This window comes from Dermacentor andersoni, chromosome 4 (assembly GCF_023375885.2).
Source record: "Dermacentor andersoni chromosome 4, qqDerAnde1_hic_scaffold, whole genome shotgun sequence".
Classification (NCBI taxonomy): domain Eukaryota; kingdom Metazoa; phylum Arthropoda; class Arachnida; order Ixodida; family Ixodidae; genus Dermacentor; species Dermacentor andersoni.
Genome location: NC_092817.1, coordinates 199,973,156 through 199,994,154, shown reverse-complemented (window position 1 = coordinate 199,994,154; position 20,999 = coordinate 199,973,156). Strand labels below are relative to the sequence as shown.

Genomic DNA, 20,999 nt, shown 5'->3' with positions numbered 1-20,999 from the left:
TGCGCATGTGGGTAGAGGCAACGTTGTACGGATGCCGGTTGGAGGCGCAGTAGCAACCTGGGCGTATGTTGGTAAGGGGCGAGGAGCAGGAGGGTTAACATGCACAGAGCAAGCCATGGACGCGAGCTCCTCCTTGATGGCGTCATGCAAAGCTGAACCAAAAGGCTGAGGAGGAAGGACCAACGGAGATGAAAAGCCAAGTGATTGAAGCTTCTCACGGATAATCGCCTGAATCATCACACGTAGGTCAGGGTCTGCCGTAGAACGATGTTCGCAGTCCGCCTGCAAGCATACAGACTCAAGCTCGTTGAGGCACTGGCATGTCAAGGCAATGTCGGCGACGGTAGCTGGGTTCTTCATGGCAAGCGTGTTGAAGGCCACAGTCCCAATACCTTTAAGAATGAAGAATACCTTTATGAAGTACCCTGTCCGACTCAGCCGTAGCATCACTGACACGGCAACAGAGCGCAAGCGCATCCTCGATGTACGAAGTGTAAGACTCACCAGAGTGTTATTTGCGAGCATCAAGAGTTTTCTTCGCAAGGGTGGAGCGAGCGAACCGCCGGCATTCCAAATACTTGTCGAAGCTGCCGCTTGAAGGTGGTCCAATTGGAGAAATCAATCTCATGGTTGAAAAACCAGGTGTTCGCCACACCTGTCAGATAGAACGAGACGTGGCGGAGCTTGAGTAGGTCATCCCACCGATTAGCAGGGCTTACGCACTCATAATCCAATTCTCAACATCTTCACTGCGAAGACCAGCGAACAGATGGGGATCACGCTGGTGGCCACTGATGAGCAAAGAAGGTGTGGCTTGCGATGTCGAGATGGTTACGGAAGAAGCACCAGGCCGCTCGTCCCGCGACATGTTGGCGGACAGTCGGCACAAACGTCGACCTGAACGAAGCTCCAGGGAGTAGGGTAGGCGTGCAGAGGACGGGGGACCAAGAAGCTCCGCCACCACTTGTGATGTCACTGTAAGGGCCGACTTTTATTGAGCCTGAGAGATGCGGTGAAGAACGCTCGGCACAGTCCACTATGATGATGCGACTACTCGCACATTGAAGAAGGCGGGCACACACATGATGATAATATACAGATGATGAAGAAGTGCACAATAATTGCCCACTATATATATATATATATATATATATATATATATATATATATATATATATATATAAAAGAAGAAGGACAACATAGGGGAAATTACGTGTGCTTAATAAATGAAATAAAGAAACGATAAATTAATGGAAATGAAAGTGGATGAAAAAACAACTTGCCACAGGTGGGGAACAATCCCACAACCTTCGCATTATGCAGGATCATTCGCATTGTGGATCGTTCCCCACCTGTGGCAAGTTGTTTTTTCAGCCACTTTCATTTCCATTAATTTATCGTTTCATTATTTCATTTATTAAGCACATGTAATTTCCCCTATGTTGTCCTTGGTGTCAGTGTTTGTTGGCTTCTTATGGTATGACTAATAAAAATCGGGCCCCTCGGTTAACCCCCTTTCTTCTTGTCTATGTATATATATATATATATATATATATATATATATATATATATATATATATATATATATATATATATATATATATATATATACGTAGCAGGGGCAGAGCACAAGCCGAAAGGCAAGACCTTAAATTCGTATAGGCCGTCTGGTGTCACAAAAGGAGTTTTTTCACGGTCTCTCGGGTCTACCTCGATTTGCCAATATCTGCTTTTTAAATCCATTGAAGAGAAGTAACACACGTGTCGAAGCCTGTCGAGTTAATCGTCTATATGGGGAAGCGGGTACACATCTTTCTTTGTCACCTGATTTAGTTTTCGGTAGTCCACACAAAAACGCAAGCTGCTGTCCTTTTTCTTGACTATAACTACAGGAGATGCCCAGGGACTCATTGATGGTTGGATAACGTCATCTTTAAGCATTTTTGTTACTTGATGTTGTATGGCTTCACATTCTCTGGGAGCAACACGATAAGAATTTTGGTGAATTGGTCTTGCCATATCCTTTGTAATTATTCAGTGCTTTGTTAGAGGTGTCCGACCGACGCTGGACGTCGACACAAAGCAGTCGCTGAATTTGGCCAGTAGCGTAAGAAGCCATTCTCGATCGTGTGGCGACAAAGCAGTGCTGACGTCAAGTGCAGGAGCTGGGTCTTGCGTAGGTGCTTCTTCGAGTAGTGAACAGCAGCCGCGGACATCCGCAACACCGTCAAAATAAGCCACAGCCGTGCCCTTTGGAAGGCGCTGTCGCTCTGTGCTAAAATTTGTGAGCAACAGGTTCGTGCACCCGTCGGTGACATTTACGATTCCTCGTGCGACCGAGACACCATGAGTGAACAACAACGTGGTTATTTGATCGGCAACGCCTTCGCAATGAAACAGTACGTAACATGCTACCGAAACAAGGGTACATGATCGAGGTGGGATGACGTCGTCTTCTGTTAGACGAAAGGAGTGGTGTTGCGGCATTAAGCAATAGACTAAACCAGGACTCTTATAAAACGTCATCATGCGATCCGGGATGTTAATTACGGCGCCATTTTCTTTCAGAAAATCCATTCCAATAATCATATCTTTACAAGACAGAGGCAGAACGATGAAAGCGGCCATGAAAGAAGAATCCCCGATATTACTTCTAGAAGTACATCTTCCAGTAGGCATCAGTAATTGACCGCCTGCCGTCCTTATGTGTGCTCCCGTCCATGGCGTCTTTACTTTCTTTAGGTGGAGGACGAGTTCCTGACTCATTATTGAGAAGTCGGCACCAGTGTCGACTAACGCTGTCACTGGCTGTCCGTCCACCAAAACATCAATGTCGGTGCTCACAATTTCTTCGGTATTTATTGGCTTCACAGCGTTCTGCAGCGGGAGTGTTGGGGGCTTTTTTATTGTATTGCGGCGGGCCTGCAACCTTACCCCCAGAGGTCGCCGCCTTCAGTTTCACTGGCGTGGGCTGGGCGACCTTCGTCCTCGGAGGTCAGCAAAAGTACGTCCAGTAGGTGAAGCCATCTGACTTGGAGGGGTTGGAGAACGTGACCGATGGCCGAAATCGGACCTATCGTTGAGCATGGATTCGTCATTCGGGTGCGCTATTGGAGGTTCCTGAAAAGTAGCGTCGTCACGGCGTAGCATGGAATCGTCATTTGCACGTCGACCATAGGACCACGGACGATGAGGTCGCAATGACGTGTCACGATGCCAGCAATTACGCGAAATTTCGCCGGCGCCTCCACAGTGAAAGCAAAGTGGTCGCCTATCAACGGTGCGCCATACGTCGGTTTTCTGAAATTGTGCCCGTCCCGTAGCGTCGTTTTGCAGCCTTGACCAAGGGGCGGCAAACGACGGCTGCTGGTGTGACTGCAGAGGCATAACAGGTGCGCGCCTCGAAGCGTCCTCTTGCGGCGGCGACCAAGGAGCGGCCGTTGGAGGCTGGTGGTACGGCGGTGTGGTTGTGATGGGTGTTGGACATCGGAGAGCGGCGGCGTAAGTCATGGGACGCTGGTGATCTTGAAAATCGGCTGCCGGGAACACCTGCCTGATTTCGTCGTGCACCACTTCAGCGATTGATGCTACAGGTCTATCCAACGTCGGTGTCAGAATCTTTTGCACTGCCTCTCTGATCAATTCACGCAAGGAATTCCGATACTCGGCAGTCCCTGCGGTGACATTGATTGCACTGCTGGTGGGCAATCGATCGTACTGCCTCACCGTTGATGAAGGGCCCAATCAATAACGGTAGCCTCTTTGATAAAGTCAGCGACGGTGACTGGTGGATTCCGCTCAAGCGCTGCGAACAACTGCTCTTTTACACCTCGCATGAGGTAGCGCTACTTCCTATCTTTGGTCATGTTCGGGTCGGCTCTACGAAAGAGGCGGGCCATGTCCTCGGCGAACATTGTGACCGACTCATTAGGTTGTTGCACCCATAGCTCCATCATCTGCTGGGTTTGCAAAAGTATCCGTAATCTTCTGCCGAAAGTCATTCCACATCGTCAGGCTAGCTTCACGGTTCTCGTACCAAGTACGGCCACTGTCGTCAAGGGCGAAATAGACGTGGGAAAGCTTTTGCTGCTCAGTCCACTGGTTAATCTGTGCGACGCGTTCATACTTGTCAAGCCAGTCTTCAATGTCTTCGAAGACTGTACCGCCATAGCGATCAGGAACCAGTGGATGCAGAACGGTTACCTGTTGTGGACTGGGAAACCGGCTGCTTTGGGGTGCTTGCGGTGAGCTGGTTTCGGCCATTACGAGATGTGTGCCGCTGCCGGAGAGAGGTGGTTGAAGAGGGGAAAACTCCGGGGAAGGCCTAGCAGTCGGCGACTAAAGCGATGCACGGGTGTCATAACTGGTGACAATGCCTCCGGGCTAGATGAACGACTCCCAGAAGGACTCCAGAGCATCAGGCGAACTCAGTACCCCGCACCTCCACCAGTGTTGCGGTACAATGCGGACAGAAGACAGGGAGACGTTCAAGAACAACAGGACTACCTGTTCAAAAACAAACGGAGCCGAGGCACGTCTTCTTCGTCCTCTCCCAAAATCTCAGCCACCCACTAGACGGAGTCCGTTATTGCCCCCATCGTCATTGTCTTCTAAGTGGAATATACGCGTCAATATCAAATTTGGCCATATTCTTCAGCATTTATCTTGCTTTAAATAACACTGTGATACTGACTCTGGTGCAATGCTAATGTTCCAGAAATCTCACCAATTACTTTTCTGAACAGTGGCAGAGCCACTTTTTCATTGGGAGCTAAGTATAGTACAATTATGGCATAATTCACAGAATGCACTCCTTACTATGAGATCTCTCTAAAATTATTTAGAAACTAACACTTACACTGAAATTTAAAAAAAAATCGAATTGTAGGGTTTTTCATGTCCCAAAACTGCACGGCGAGCAATGAGATGACACTGTCATGGAGGGCTCCAGAATTATTTAAATCACATGTAGCACGCACTACTGCACAGGCATCTTTTTACATTCCGTTCCCATTGGAAATGCAGCCACCGTGACCGGTAATCGAACCCGTGACTTTATGCTCGTCCACTCATTACCGCAGCTAAGCCGCAGAAAAATCACTCCGCCACAAAGGCTTACCAAGAGAAGGCCTGCAATAGCCTGCATTGTGAAAGCACAGGAGTGTACTGTGGAGCGAAAGAACTACTTTAATGTAAACACTTGCCCTTTTGTTCAGCAAACAGATAACCGCATGCGGTTATCAAACAGCAAGTTGGCCAGTGCATGATTGCGAGTAAATTTACATGATGTACTTGCAGGTGCTGAGTAGTGCAACAATGTCACGGTGCATTTGATGCCACTGACCAGTAATGTTGGGCCCTCACTGCGTTGTCTTAAAAAGTGTTAACCACACCAGGCTCCTCACACAAGGCATAGGTGCGCCTAGACTGCGATGTCGAAAGATGAACTGCAGACGTAACTAGTGCTATGTCTGTGCTTTCTCTTGCAACTCTTCCGATGAGACGAAGACAATCTCTATAGTTTTCCCTCGGCGATGGTTCTAAGCAAGCTCAGTTGGTGCACTTTACGTGTTCCACCACAGCAGTGCCGTACTCTGGCTTGGCCACTGAGTAAGGGAACAATGGAATGCCATGGCAAGCTGCACCTGCAATGAAAGAAATGTACACCTGGTGATTGTATCACTTGTCTGTCATTATGAGTGCTAACAGTTCGTTTACCAGGTGATGTAACTTGTTTGCATCACTTTATGCACTGTAATAAATACTCTATATAAATGACTTGCCTTTGCAGCTTGTGTGTGCTACCCCTGTACTCTATGCAGACGATACTAACCTTATTATTGCCGATCGTGAAGAATGCAACCTAATTAATAAGCTTAACTCTGAATTACAAATTTTGCACCATTGGTGTACACTGAATGCCCTTCACCTTAACCCAACGAAAACAGTTCTTATCTTATTTCACTCTGAAAAAAGGAAAACGGCTATTCATACAGATGTCGTTTACAATATCCATCCGATAAAACAATCTAGTGAGACAAAATTTCTTGGTGTTATTATCGATAACCATTTAAAATTCCGCCTTCATGTGCGTTCGGTAGTTCATAAGGCTTCATATGGCTTGCATGTGCTGCCGAAATGTCGAAACTATTTCCCTCCCCACATGCTTATCAATCTTTACTACGCATTTGTTCACTCTCACATTAATTACTCCTTAGCGAGCTGGTGTTGCACATACAAAACTCATCTGTCACCGGTGTTTACACTTCAAAAAAGAGCTCTTCACATTATAGCGCCCAACAGTATGCATATTAAGAGTGAAGATTTATTTAAAACCCTCAACATCCTCAACACTTACGATTTGACAACATACAACATCGCCTCAGTCATGCATCAAATAGTTAATGAAAAACTAGCCTTGACAACAGTCTCACTCCATCCCTCACTTCGCAATGTTGGAAACGCATCTCGCTGTCGTTTTTTATAGCCTAAGGTAAACACTAATTATGGCCGCTCTACACTACAGTTTACAGGCACCTCAGTTTGGAATAAGCTTGATAGTGACCTAACCACTCTAAGAACATCGCATACATTTCTTAAACAATTAAAACACTCACTTATTAACAATGCATAACACTGCACATGCTTGCACATGTCCTCACTTTTCTTTTTTTTTTCTTTTCCTGTACAGATGTTTTCGATGACGTAACAAAGAAAATTGTCAGAAAAATGTATCGCATTTGTGAAATTTTCCCTAATACTGTATTTTCTTGTTTTACTTATTCAGCTATATCAGTTTTATGCGATTTTACAGTATAAAAAGAACAGCTGCCATAGAAGTGTTTTTTCCAAATAACAATCGGTAGGGACCTTTTAACAAATTTGTTGGGTCCCAAAAGTGTGTACTTTGCAATTGTATACGTTCATTATGTTAAGTAAACTTTCAAACATACAGACTAGGCAATGAATGTGTGGAGAGCCCGCAGGTGAACGTGGCCTCTAGTGAATGCATTGGCACTGATAAGTGCTCTATCAATCGATATGCAGCCAGCACAATGCAGAAAGTCAGTTAAAGAAGTCAAGTGGTTTAACCCAAGAAAAAAGAAAGAACAAGAAAAAATACCGTGCTTGTGTGCTTACTCTTCAAATAAAAGCAGTCCAGCAACAGCTGCACACTACCTTCACATCTCCTGCATCTGTCTTCTTAGCAGCTGGCCGCGACCATTTTTTCATTAGTGCAGGGCTGTTCTCGTACATTATTGCTAGTCGTCTGCAGCTTCTCCTATCGCACAAATAAAGCAGTCAAGCTGTAGTGAGCAGTTCACTATAAGACATCTTCTGTAAAACGAAACGAATCCAATTGTGTGGCTTAATGTTCTGAAGCCGTACATTAAGCTACGATGAATGCCACTTCCCATTAGTTTTGACCAGCTGGGGTTTACACCTGTCAAATTCTGCATCACGACATGTTCCAAGTGTTATCCCAAGGTGCATGCAAAAAAAAGAATTACAAAAACTGACATGGCCAAAAGAAAGTGGTTCAACTTACATATTCGAGATACAAGCAGACAGGAAGAGGTATATCATTTTACATTTCGCTCAACCAGAGAGGACTTGTAATGCTTCCAATCAAAATGTGGCCATACATCCTGTGATACTGGAAGTCTTTTTCCCATTGAGGCCTTCCCTTCATGGCCTTGCTTGATATATTGACATGTGTACTTGTTTATCTATCTCCGGTGACTACTTTTCGCCAGCAAACAAATGTTAAATGCTATCGCTCGATGCAGGAATCAGCTGCATGTATTGCAAGTTTCACGAATGTTATCGATGGCTCTATCCGTTTTCCGTTGGCACTGAACCTTGTGCAATCCACTTGTAGGTGCTACGCAAATTATGTAGTACTTTGAGGATGAGTCATGTATAAAAACTGACGTGCTTGACCTGCTGATCAGATTTCGACAATCGCTGACTGTGTTTGGTGCTATCGTTGTGCTTCGAATGTCACTTGCTTTTGTGGGCACAAGATCGCACAATAAAAAGTTAGTTTCGTGTCATTCACAGCTTTGCTACTCTGTTTTTGATGGTCACCACAATGTGACAATATATTCTTCCTGCCCAACCAACAAAAACGATCAGCACACGTCACGTGTTTCTGCATCACATCCACTGTCGAAGATTGTTTGTGTGACGCTGCAGTCGGCGCAGAAAACTGATTTCAGAAGCAAATAAAAATATCAAATGCTCCGATTTTAGTGCTTTTGCTGGTGCTGAAGGCATTGCAGGGTCAAGTCTTGTAGTTAGCAAATGTGGAACAACATAACACGCATAATTTGGGTCGCAGGGCCCCTTTAAGATGCGCCCAAGAAACACAAGACAAGGTTTGGTAAGCCACAAAATATGCAAAAACCAAAGGCGTGTTGGAACTACGTCCTGAAGTTCTAAAACCAGCTCAGTATGACGTGATGGATTTTTATTGCATATAGTACTCTGGTCTAGTTAACTCTTTGTCACTAATAAAGAACTAAATTAAGAAGCAGAAAACTCAATCCAGTGAGTTTCGCAGTGCCCAAACAGCCAAAATACACGAAAATGCTTTGAAATGCATGATGTGCAATATGCCGCTGCCAAGGATTCAGCACGAAATGAGCAAGGTTAAAGTTTGACCCTCACTTTCTCCAGATACAGTCGCCCTTTTCCTGCCAAAAAGCTTTTAAAGAGCAGTTTACCAACCTCATTAATGTCACTTTAGGGGGACACTAAAGAGGTAAAATAAGTTAATCTGTGTTGCTAAACTATGCATCTACAATATGAAGCCGTCTTTATTGTGAGAGGAGACTAAGCAAAGCCGGTAAAGACATAATACGGGTGACGTCCACTGTCCTCAAGTTGCCACACCAGCTTGATGTGACATCGTGGATTTTGGCAGCTCGGCCTCTGTTAATTTTTTATAGGTAAAGGTGGGTGGCATTTAATTCTAAAGAAGCCAAACACCGCACTTGGCAATTTTTGAGAACCTTTGCCACACTACAATGGCTTAAACTCACACACAAAAAAAGAGATGCCTTGTTTGTGGCATCACACTGGCATACAGGCACCGAGGTTTTAGCATGAAATTTCAAAGAACGAAGATTTGGCCTTCAATTTCTCTTTAATAATCAAACACTTGCAATTAAATTAAGGGGGAGGAGGGGTTTAGAAACTTTTTTTTATTTTTGGCTAAATTTAATGAAAATTGTCACACAGGCAGTTTTTCATGCTAATTTCAAAAATTAATTACTTTGTAAATCGACTGAGTGGTTCCAGATATAACTAAAATTAATCACTAAAAACACGCCATCAGGATCAACGTTCTTAGACATACTTCAGTTTCACAGCTCACCACAGAACACAAGCTCACTAGCCGATGTGGTTGCAGTGGCTGTCACTGGAACTACCGGTGCTGCAGTCGCGTATTTCGTCACACACCACGCGTCGTCTGCTCCTGCTGCAATGTGTCATTTGCACCAACTGGCCTGTAGCGCTTCTCCATCGGTAAATGTAGTTGAGATACACACTCTGAGTTTTGTCACAAACCTGCCGCGCTTAAGTAACCGTGACTTTATTGTGTCTATGTATCTGTGTCAATGTGACTTGTAGTCGCATCTCTCTTCACGCACAGTACTGTGCTTCGTCCACTATGATTGGTGCAATGCGTCGTTTGCCCCCACCTAACCCGTACCGCTTGCTTGTTACTGAATGTAATTTAGCTGCCTGGTCAATGTTTTTACGCCAAGGTTAATGCAAAAAATGATATGTTCCTGTGGCGACCTTGAAATGCACATGTGGTTGGCGTATCGAGGATGTAGCTGTACAGGGCAAATGAGCAGCCAGGCGCGGCGATTCGGTTTTCCAACCAACTTTTCCTAGTCAGAAGCGCCAAACTGGATTGCTCAGTGCTTTTTTTCTAGCAGCATATTCATATTATGTATAATAAATACAAGCGCCTGTATATTTTTTGCAGTGGTATTAAGAACACATTGCGCGCAGCTTAAGATTGTAAGGTGCACCAAATGCTACTCCTCTGCTGGTAAGCTAACTGCCTCTGATTATTTTAATGCATAAGCATTCTTTGGCGAGTGCCCTTTACAAAATCTGTCTGTCACATTAAAAGTGTAATGCCTTGTATCGGCACAAAAATGCATCATTTCCAAAGTTAAGATGTACATTAATTTGTTAAAGTAGTGTAAATGCAGATTATTCGCATCTGTATAAGTTATAAACAATAAACAAACGAAACTCCTATATGGAAACTGAATGTGCTCGGTGAATTCCTCCGCCCGTCATCTGTTCCTTGTCTCATAAACCTAATTTGTGCATGCCCTTTTACATGTCCCTCACGCATCCAAAAATATGTATGCTCAATGTGATCAGCAGGAAGTGGCAAGAACCGATTTGACAACCAAACATTCATAGGTCAAAGGATTATTTTATTTTCTACGAACAAAATTGGCAACAAACACTGTGAAGTCTTTTATTTACTTGAGCAACCTTTTTCAAAATAATCTTGCATTTCTTTACTGGCAGGTCACGTGCACGTGCTCTGCAAGTGGTCGCTTAATATTCGTTCTTTTTCTTTTCTTTTTTGTCAAGTGAATGCGCGTGATCATATCAAGCTTGATTAGTCGTGTGAACAACTACAAATCTTCACATCCAAATGCAGGCACTCGGGGATGGTTTCTCCAGCCTGACTGGGGTGTTCCAGAATAAATCGCCGGAAGCAGGATTCACGAAAGTGTGATGAATCAATGTTTAATTCTGTACAAGTTCATCAATGGTGAATATGCCTGGATCGTTTTGAACGACCTCATATCTCTGTGAATAAAGAGGCTTGTGGGGGTACAGAATCGCCTACATTTAAAGTCACAGGTATCTTACTTCATCGTGTTGCCCATACTTACATTTCTGTAGTCTCCTAAGGTTGTGTTCAGCGGCTTGCTTGAACAAAGTTGCATCTACAGCAAGAGGTAACGTTCATAACCTTTCGCAAGTAGTGCACTACACTGTTTGTGTTGCACATATGATCGTGTATCTTGCTGCTTTACTTTGGCTTGATGTTATGCTCACCTGGCCGTGCTTAATTGTCAAGCCATCTGCTTCTCTGAGGATGATTTCAATTATGCCTTTGAGGGTAGTATAGGCGCTCGAAATAACATTTTGTGGATTTTGTTGCAGCTTTTCATGAAGCAAATTAGGTGCGATACACTTCACGGACAACACTTCTCGTAACTAAAAAAATTTCACCTACGAGTTGCCTCATGTAAAACGATCCAGATATCGCTGCTGCGTAGCTTTGTCTTCAATAAATACACGCTTTCAGAGTACAGAAGGCAAAATCACAGTCATGAGGTTGTTGATCACAGTCTGTTGTAGCGCATATTTTGAAGGCAAGCACAACAATATTCTAATTACATTTGGTTTGAAACCTGCATGAAGTGCATCCCTGCAAGCTTCCGTCGAAATGCCTGTTGACTCTCGAGCTGCTTCTGTTAGAGAACTTCGCTTTTGCATCACATTTTTTGGCTTCGAGATGTGTTCGCGAAGACCGATAATAACTAAATCATGGAATCGCGCCATGAACAAGCGTCCACATTTCCAGTGAGGAATCAATATATACTTGTTCTCAAGAATTCAAATACAGATCGTCGTCCTCAACATGACGTTCACACACTTTGGACTTATCTGTGGGGCATTCTTTCTTTTGGCGCAGCATGTTTCCATATATAGAACTCTCTGCTGTCGTCGCAGTACAAAAAAATAGTGACCACAAGCTTCACGTTGTATCTGGCCGCACGAACAGCTATGGGCAAAGCAGAACTGCACGGGAAACTTCTTCCTGTGATGAGATGCCGAAACGCGTCTGCGTGAAACTTTTCACCGGAAGAAACCACTACACATTGCATGGCACCAACAACATGACCACACTAGCGACAGACAAAGCTGCACCACCAAAATGAAAGCAGAGGCGAAACCAGAAGTGGTAGAAGTGACAAAAGACGTGATCGCAGTGCCGCTAGTTCGCGTGACCACCACTTCGCCCACCTCCCGAACGGAGTTGTGAAACTGAAGTATATCTAAGAACGTTGATCGGGATCTCCAGCGTTGCTCGACTGCGGGAGCGGGCGGGCTAAATATAGTCCGACGTAGCGTGAGCGCGCACACACGTTATGTCACATTGGCGAGAACAACAGCGTCTATCGTTAGACCAATAGTTCGACAGAGTGCTGCAGCCAGCGTAACCGGAACTGGCCAATGGACTCTGACGCGCCCCACGTCAAGCGATACTCGCCCATGCACTGATAATGTTGAACTATAAACCAGGGTTGCCAGATGGCCCCAACAAAACATAGCCAAATGATCTCAAAATGCAGCCCAAAAATAGCCACACCCAAATTTTTCATGAGCGAGAAGTAGCCAAAAACATAGACAAAACATTTGATGATGCTCTGCAGGTGTCTTATAGAAGGTGTAAATTTCACTACATATTTCCAGCCCTAAAATTACTTCCGCCGCATGCTGCGAGTACAACACTGGCCTCAAGATCTGCGTAAAGAATTCAAGTGAGAGCTTCCACTCAGATGTGGATTTCAACACCGCTTATTGGTACAATGAACCAAAGGGTTTCTTTTCTGATTTACTCATGACGTTATTGCTACTTACTGAGCCATGTTCTGAGCTAACGTTAGTTCACGCTTCACTGTACCCGGAGCATTTTAAGAGTTGGGCAATATATGGCCAGCTCCAAGCTCGAGCATCAGCTTCAACTGTTCACGATCGTCTGCCCAAGAGGCGGCCCAAGCTTAAGGCATTAGAATAGGGATGCCTTTCCTAACCCTGATTCATAAAATAAACATGTTATTTCTCTCCCGCCCTCTCTTTCTTTTTCAATTTACTCGAAAGCAGCTCCACGCTTAGTTAGCAAATGCTGCCACTTGGAGGTGCACTTGACTCTGGAGAAAACTTGAAACCTTCTCGCATGTTCCTCGTGTGAAAAAGCGGCAGTTGTTACTGCAATTCGCTTTTCAGTGGGAACAAACAGAACGACCTGCTGGCCTATAACAGAAGAGGTGAATTAATATTCATACTTTTAAATGCCATGTAGGTTACGGCACTGGCAATAATCCTGGTGGTATTAGTATCAAAAAAGTTGAACTGTGCAATGCTTAAGCAGGGATTCGGTGGTAAAATTCGTGCAATATGAAAACGTGTACTCCAGTTTCTATGAATGCAGGCACGAATGCGTGTGTTGCCAAATTTCCAAGGCCCCCTTGGAAATTTCCAAGGCTCCCTTGGGGCTGTGTACCTTACATTCAGGGTGACTTGAAAAAATAATAAATGTAGTTTCACTAGGGAACTCGCAAATTCGATTTATATGGGTTGCGCACGACTGTCATGAAGTACAAAGTAAAGCCCTTTGTCTAACAAATTCAAGCACCAAATATCAGAATAGGAAGTCAGTAGAACGCTATATACAACTTTACAAACTGGCAAGGACTTTTTGCCCAACCACCACTGCGATGTGTGCATAAATAATAAAATGTGGACGTAACAGTACCACAAGCATCTATTACGTATATTGAAGTAGTTTTCCTTATCACAGCTGAAAAATACGAGTTAGTAAAGTACAATGTAATGACTAGTAAGACAGACAGAGAGGAATTAAAATGATGATAAAGTAGTGCATATAAAAAGTAAGGTATAATCACAATTACTCGCACGCACAAGGCTTAAAGGGAACAAATTGACGCAGGAGTTCGGTATGAAAACCGACGAGTTATCATCCTGATGTTCGGTGGGCAAGACAATCACTCACCGACCTTTGGTGAGCAATTGCCTTGGCATCTTCACTGAGGACAGAGCTTATCATTGTAATAATATGCAACGTTCAACAAATACCATGAAACAATCACAACTTTTACTTAATATGTAGCTGCTTTACTAAAACAAAGAACGAAAAAAAAAAAGCATTACGAAGAGTCCCAGTTAATACTTCTCACACTGGGGATATGCACAAATGGATTAAATATGCAATCTAGCCCCATTTGAATCTACTTCCACGGCCACTTGGACTATATAGAATTGCAGAGTTGAAACACGTGAAGAAGAGCTTGCAGTGTCTCATTCGACTTGCGGTTTGTCAAATCATTCTTCTTGTCAACAAAACCTGGCTGAACACGTGTTTGACGGCTGCGTTTGAAAGCTGCAGTGCAAGTGAGGACAAAGCAAGCTCAGACAGTAGCAGGAACATTGGATTTCTGGCACTGTTTCTTGCATTCCTGAGGCTTGGTGATACTAGGCTTGAATATTTCGTTCTGATCGACAGTCGAGAACACTGCTTCGCTGAGCATGTACATAAAGACTCGAACCGTCACGTTTCTCGTTTAAAGGGACCTGTGAATTTTTTCCTAAAGTTACTGGGCAAATAAATAACACGGTGCTTTAAAACTCTTGATAAATAACACGAACCCTTGATAAACATTGAAGAACCACGGGCCAAAACGACTTGCCACGATATGCATTTGAATACCTCAGTGGTTGTGTAAGTTGCTGTATAGCAGCCGCCATGGAACACGTACTCGACAGCTGTCAGCCACCACACCATTTTTCTGACCGAACCAGGCATGAATCGGTCGCAGATGGCACCGAAACCAAAACAAAAAGAAGAGAGCTTAACGCTGGAATGACGTATAAACATGGCAGCCACAACTTACCACCATCCTCCAAGCGCCGATGTTGCCTAAATACACAGCTTTCATAATCGGCCACATATTTTTGTAGCAGCAATGAGTTTTGGGTTTTCATCAGCCGCTGTTCACAAATTTTGTCAGTGTTGATGTGTCCTCGGGACTCGGAATTTCTTAAGACAAAAATAACCCAAATATAGCCAATGTAGCCAACTCAGAATTTTCAATGCCAATACGCATAAAAAGTAGCACAATTTGGCTATTAACAGCCCAATCTGGCAATCCTGCTATAAACGCGCGTTATCGATGCCATTGGGAAGCAGCGCAGCAGAGTGTCGTTTCTCGACGTTGTACAACGACCTTCTCTTCCTTTTTTTTTTCTAAATTTGAACTTCGTAGTGAACTTCAGAGTCGAGGTCGGCATCGCTGTCGGTGTGGGAAACCTCGTTGGCACGTACGGCGCGTGCAGACCGGCCGTGGAGTGATGCAGATGACGCCAGTCTAGCCAATGACGTGGCTAACTGAGGGTCACGTGCCTTTGTTGACCAATTACAGCACGCACTGGGTTTTCTTTTTGAGGCGGAATTTCTTCACTGCCAATGTGCGGACAGAGCTGATGGTGGAGAGAAAATGAAGATGAGAGACTGCTCCATTAAACGATATATGGGTCGGCGCAAGCGAACAACTGCGGGGGCCGTCATGCATAGTGGAAAAAGCGCTTTTTATGGAAACTTCGGCTCATATTTAGCCCATACTGGTGCCAAAAATTTATATTACGACTAAAATATTGATTTAGAATGTGCAAAATTTGGCGAAGTGGTGGAATAATAGTTGGAAATTTCGACAATACCATTTTCAAAATATTTCTTTTTTTCGCGATTTTTTTCTTTCTAAAACCCGTGCCCCCCCCTTAACAACAATGTGCTTTTGAGAAAAAATGCCTTATCATTCTAAACTGCTGCCCTTACTTCAACCTGCTGGCTACCAAGCTAATGAGATGCCAAACAGGGAACCAACCATATTGCTGGTGGTGATTCGCCGGGTGGGGACTAGTGTTGGTCAAGAAAAGCTATTCGTACATGCCAGGCAGCCAGTACGCACTGGAGATGGCACTAGTCATACACTTCAGATGCGGTTAATTTTAAAACTTTTTGTTTATATTTGCAGAATGTACCTTGAAGCAGCACAGTGGGCGCACTTTGCTTGTCACATTTCGCCGCCGTTCGACAAACAAAATCCATCATGGCAGCACAAAGTGTGCAGTCAAAAAAAAAAAAGAAAACAAGAAAGTGACAGCAGATGGGTGTGTGAAAAATGAAGTGCTGCTCTCCACATGCGTGTGAGTTTCAAACTTTACCGTGTAGAAAATAAGTCTGTGACTGCCAGTTAGGGTTCTGAACTGAAAGGTGCCACTTTGTATTGTAGATAAAGCTTAATTCTTTGCATTTTTTCCCCCACTGTTTTAGTGAAAAGGGGGCATCGAAGCATCTTAGGACAATCAATAAAGTTCCTTGTCTGACTGTCTATATGTATGTCTGTCTATCTGTCTGTCACCGTTTTAGTACACTACTGGAGAGCATTATACAGTAGAATTCCATTAACTCAACTCCAGTTAATACGATTCTTCAGTTAATTTGATTGCAGCCAAAGTTGGATCCTATGCATTTCTCTGAGCCCAAACTTTCTTTACTTCAATCCTAAAATTGGACTTTGCCAAATAATTTGAACTTTACCAGTCAGCATGCACGCACCTAGCCCCTATGGTGAACCCGACAGTCCCAACGAAAACACCCGTTTCCTGCCGGCCTTAGAAAGATTTTCAAGCAATAATCGTAACTCACAATGTCTGATCACAGTATTTATCCCATTCTAAGATGGGCCTTTTCTTAATTTTTCATTTTTTAAGACAATTGAGCTGAAAACTGTTTGGGCAGTGCAATCACACATGCTACTACAAGCGCCTTCACAACGTTCAAATGCTTTACCACAACCTTAATGTACTGTGGTGAAGCTGACTCTAGAAAACCAGCTGCCATTGTGCAGTCCAAGTTAAACCTTTGCCAATTTTTCTCACCAAAAAAATTGGGTGCACATTAAATTTCTGCTTTGTTTGGGAGCTTTATATGAGGGTGAATAGACAGTCTTTGCCCCAATTTCTTATTAGCCAAAGTAAGGTACATACAGGTAATTACAAATAAGTGTACTATTCTACGTACCTTGGACTATTTTTCCACATAATCCCCACACCGGTTCAGACATTTGTCCCGTCGCAGCACTAAATTTGACATGCCCCTGTGGTAGAATTCGTCCGGTTGACTGTGGAACCCGAACGCTCTTTGTCATGCAGCCCTTCACAGCCTTTTGCAAACTCACAACACCACCATTTCACACTTCTCAAGGCGGGACACCTTTCCCCTATGTGAGCTGCATTTCAGTGTAGATTTCGATGGGAATTCATACCTTGCTGCATAGAAAATGAATCACACTTTGTTGCTCGTACGCCATGCATGTGTGAAGCACAACTACCATTTAGCCTAGCAGATTTAGCAAAGCCGGCTTAGCCTAGAGTGCATTGCATGTCTGGAAACAAAAGCCGTTTGTTTGCGTAAGAACCTGTTTTCAAGGAAAGAAGCGCTTGTCGTCATACAATTTGCACAGTGCAACAGCTACAGCAGCGAGACATCATTTGTTTGCAATCTCCATTCACACTACGTACACTCAAACCAGTCTGCTGCTAGCATTTGCGGAGAATGTAGGGCAGAGAGTAGCAATGTCTTTCTGGCTCCATCGTCTGCTCGCCTTGTTTGTTGTGTGGATGCTGGACATGCAGACGAATTACTGTTTGCATAACTGCCGTCTCCAGAATCTTCCACAGTGTGGACACAGTGTAATTACCCAAATCTGCCCGGGATACGCACCATAAGTCCCGTCGACGCTGACAGCCACCAGGGCACCTACAAACTGTGGATGGTGCCGTACGATGAGATGGAGGGCAGCAACGCTCGCACTCCGTGGGTCCGCACCCCGACGCATGCTCTCCACTGCATGGAAGCTGTGGGACAGATCGTAACTATATACTACCAGCAATACAACAGAACCTCGATCATACATTCTGGAAAAAGGAAAAACAAGAGAAAAAACTTATCTGGGAGAACATACAATCTGAAGACACAAAAAATTTGACAGACTCAACTGTAGTTGACATTTACGCAATGCGCATCGGTGCAGTGTGGGACACTGACGTGCACCAAATGGGCCCGAGCAGCTCGAGACACCCGTCATTTTTGCGGCTTCGGCAAGCTTACGTTTGCGCTCCTCAAATTTGGCCTGGGCCAGCAGCTTTTTCGAGCAGGGCATTTTGACCGGAACGCTTGACATGCCCACTCGGCACGAAACGTCAACACGCACCAGGCTGGTGGGACCCAAGCGAAACTGAGACACACGTCATTTTCCTATTGCATAGTGTCTTAGGATGCTGCCTGGAAACCAAAACCAAATCAAGCGGGTAGGCAACACCTGAATAAGATGACTATGATGCCGCCGGAGCAAAACATGACACTCATTTTGCACTGCCGGCAGCAGGAAATGGTGGTGCATTTGGGTTACCGCCTATTAAAAGCGTGCAGTACGCTTCCAACTGCACTAGGCCCAATTTGCTGTGAAACAGATAGGTCAAGATGCTTATCGCAGTAGAATTGGTGGCGATAGCTGTGAATGCAGCATGCAACAACCTGGGAGGTCTGCTGCTATAGCAATAGGAAGCTGAGTGTGCACAGGGCATCTTCCTAAGCCATTACTAGACCAAACCCTATATGTACCACCTTTAATATGTCCAGGCAAACGAGCCACCACCCTAGTTCTTTAAAGCAGGCCTTAGTCATACCACTTTACAATAGTGCCAATAAAAATAGAGTTGGAAACTACTGTACAATATCAATACTTCTAACAATTGCTTTTTGGAAAAAAAATCAATAAAATAGTAATGTTTAGCTTCCTTAACACTTATATTGTATTCTCCTATAACCTGTTTGGTTTTATAAGTGACTGCGGTACGCCAGCAGCACTTGATGCGGTTTGTGGTGTTTTATATTCCGCAACTGAAAACAACGAATTTGCATGTGCACTTTTTCTCGATGTCAAAAGCATATGACACAGTTAGTTACAACATACTACGAAATAAACCATATTGTTACGGATTCAGGCATTCTTTTTATTCCTTATTATGAATCACACTTACATGATCATTCACCAACTGTGGCACTGGCGCAAATCTATAGTGATTCTACAGCTTCACGGCGGTGTACCGCAGGGCTCTATGCTTGTACCTCTCTCTAACTTGCCTGTAAGTGATTTAGGTAATAACATTTCACATTGTAAAGTGTTCAAATATGCTAACAACACTCTGCTTATATCTAGGCATTCTAATTATGAAGATGCTTTGGCTTACCTAAAGATGTGATTCACAACAAGTTGTAAATTCGTTTCATAATAAAATGATCTACGTAAACAGCAGTAAGACGAAGCAGGTACATTTTTGGAATGCTTTTAAATGATTCCGTACCAATGTTTCATTTATTCGACACATGAATGGTTGTAGCAACTGTGCCTAAGGACAAAATAGGTCGGTAAATCCGCACCCAATATGGCCATGCAATATGGCCATGCACCCAAGGTCTGCAATAATGAACACCCATGAAAAGGTGCGTGGTGCGTCAGAGACCCAAGTCGATGGTAAGAGAACACAGGCCATATGTGTGTATAGAACAGCTGTTGGCTGCTCGAAGGGGAGTGGTTTTTTTGGAGGGGGCACGCAGCTGGCCTAGTCGCGTGGCAGGAACAATGCTGACCGAACAACGCTGAAGGGAGGTCAAAGAAGATGACGATGGCTGCTAGATGCCAGTCTACCTAACCAACCTGTATCTCCTGTGAAGCATTCGGGAATTTATTTTTATGCTGATATGGCTTGGAGCACTCATATGGAACATGTTTGCTCTGAAATTCAAAAAATTGCTTATTTTCTGAAATCCATTAAGTCACTGTGTCTGCGGCAAATATGAAGGCAGACAGCATATGCTTTAGCATACAATACATTACGGCTTGGTATCGCTCGCATTTTCATCCAATACTTGGCGAAATACGCTCGACCTTCTTCTAAAAAAAAGTTTCAGGCCTGCACGAAGCATGCAGCACGGTCACAGCATAAGCTGGAGGAGCAGCTCCATAGGAGCTTTGTTTTCGACAGCACGCGCTACAGGATCTTCATGGCAAAGTCTCTTTGCATCGTTTTCACAAGCACAAACTGAACTTTCTGCCCTGCATCAACAGTTAGCTGCGGGTCGTGCTGCCCTTTGCACGGTGGTTGCCACTGCATGCGTAGGTCTAAGATTCACTTCTTTGTAGCAGCTCATACATTGCTAAGCTTGAAGCTTGTTATGAAGGTGATGATTTATTGGCATTCCCTTTGAAACAGGGCATTAAATCAAACAGTCACCTAGCCTGTTTAATTTAATGAGGTATGCTGCACGTGTTCTGCATTCTAGTATTTTTGTGTACATCTCCTTAATCTTATTTTTCTTCCTTAAAGCTTCTCTATCTACATTGTACTGCTACCTATACAACTGCTACATGGCATGCCACCTGGTGCTATAATATGCAACTGCAATGCTAAGTGTGCATGTATCGACGATATGTGGCTCTCATCTCGCATCGCATGACTCCTTGCGTGCTAGGATGCGTGTACAGGGCATGTTTCCATAGCAGCTAGCAAATGCTGGCATGGCACAGTGGTAGAGTAGCTGACTCCCATGCAGAGGGCCCAGGTTTGATCTCGGTGGGAACTGGGTATTTTTTTCCCATTCCTAGCGACAGCTGCAATGGACACCGGTGGCGCCTACGGACAAAACTGCCAGCCGAAACAGCTATTTGATTGAGCCCATATCAGTTTACACTGTAAAATTATGTTAAAATATGTTATGTAGAGCTTAAACAAAAACCATGACCAGAGTGTATTCTCATACCAGAAGATGCCTAATATTGAGTTATGCTTAAAAAAAAACTCTGTTTAAAGTACATCTGGCAAAAAAGAGTTTTGCCTTCCTTATAGGCCTGACCAAGAGGTCCGTTCACATCAGCGTTTTGTTCTTCCTTTTGTGTTCACCAGGCACAGGAAGCGTATTTGCAAATAAATTACATTCTGCTCCTTTTAATAATTTGAATCAATGCCTGCAAAGGTATAAAGAAATAACATTTTGAAATTTATTGCATTTAAATCTATTT

The 20,999-nt window shown here is 44.0% G+C and overlaps 1 protein-coding gene across 3 annotated transcripts in view; it reads right to left on the bottom strand.

Annotated features, from left to right (window-relative positions):
• Positions 1 to 4,940: 4,940 nt before the first annotated feature.
• The window catches only part of LOC126538523 (N(4)-(Beta-N-acetylglucosaminyl)-L-asparaginase-like), a 33,977-nt gene continuing 17,918 nt past the window's right edge, over positions 4,941 to 20,999 (bottom strand). For 2 of the 3 annotated variants that reach the window (XM_055074821.2, XM_055074822.2), the window contains 2 exons: positions 17,642 to 17,775; positions 5,652 to 11,875 (listed from right to left, as the gene is read on the bottom strand). In XM_055074821.2, coding sequence (XP_054930796.1) covers positions 11,718 to 11,875; positions 17,642 to 17,775 — 292 coding nt within the window. In that variant the 3' untranslated portion in view covers positions 5,652 to 11,717. The other variant, XM_050185380.3, reaches the window with a different exon arrangement.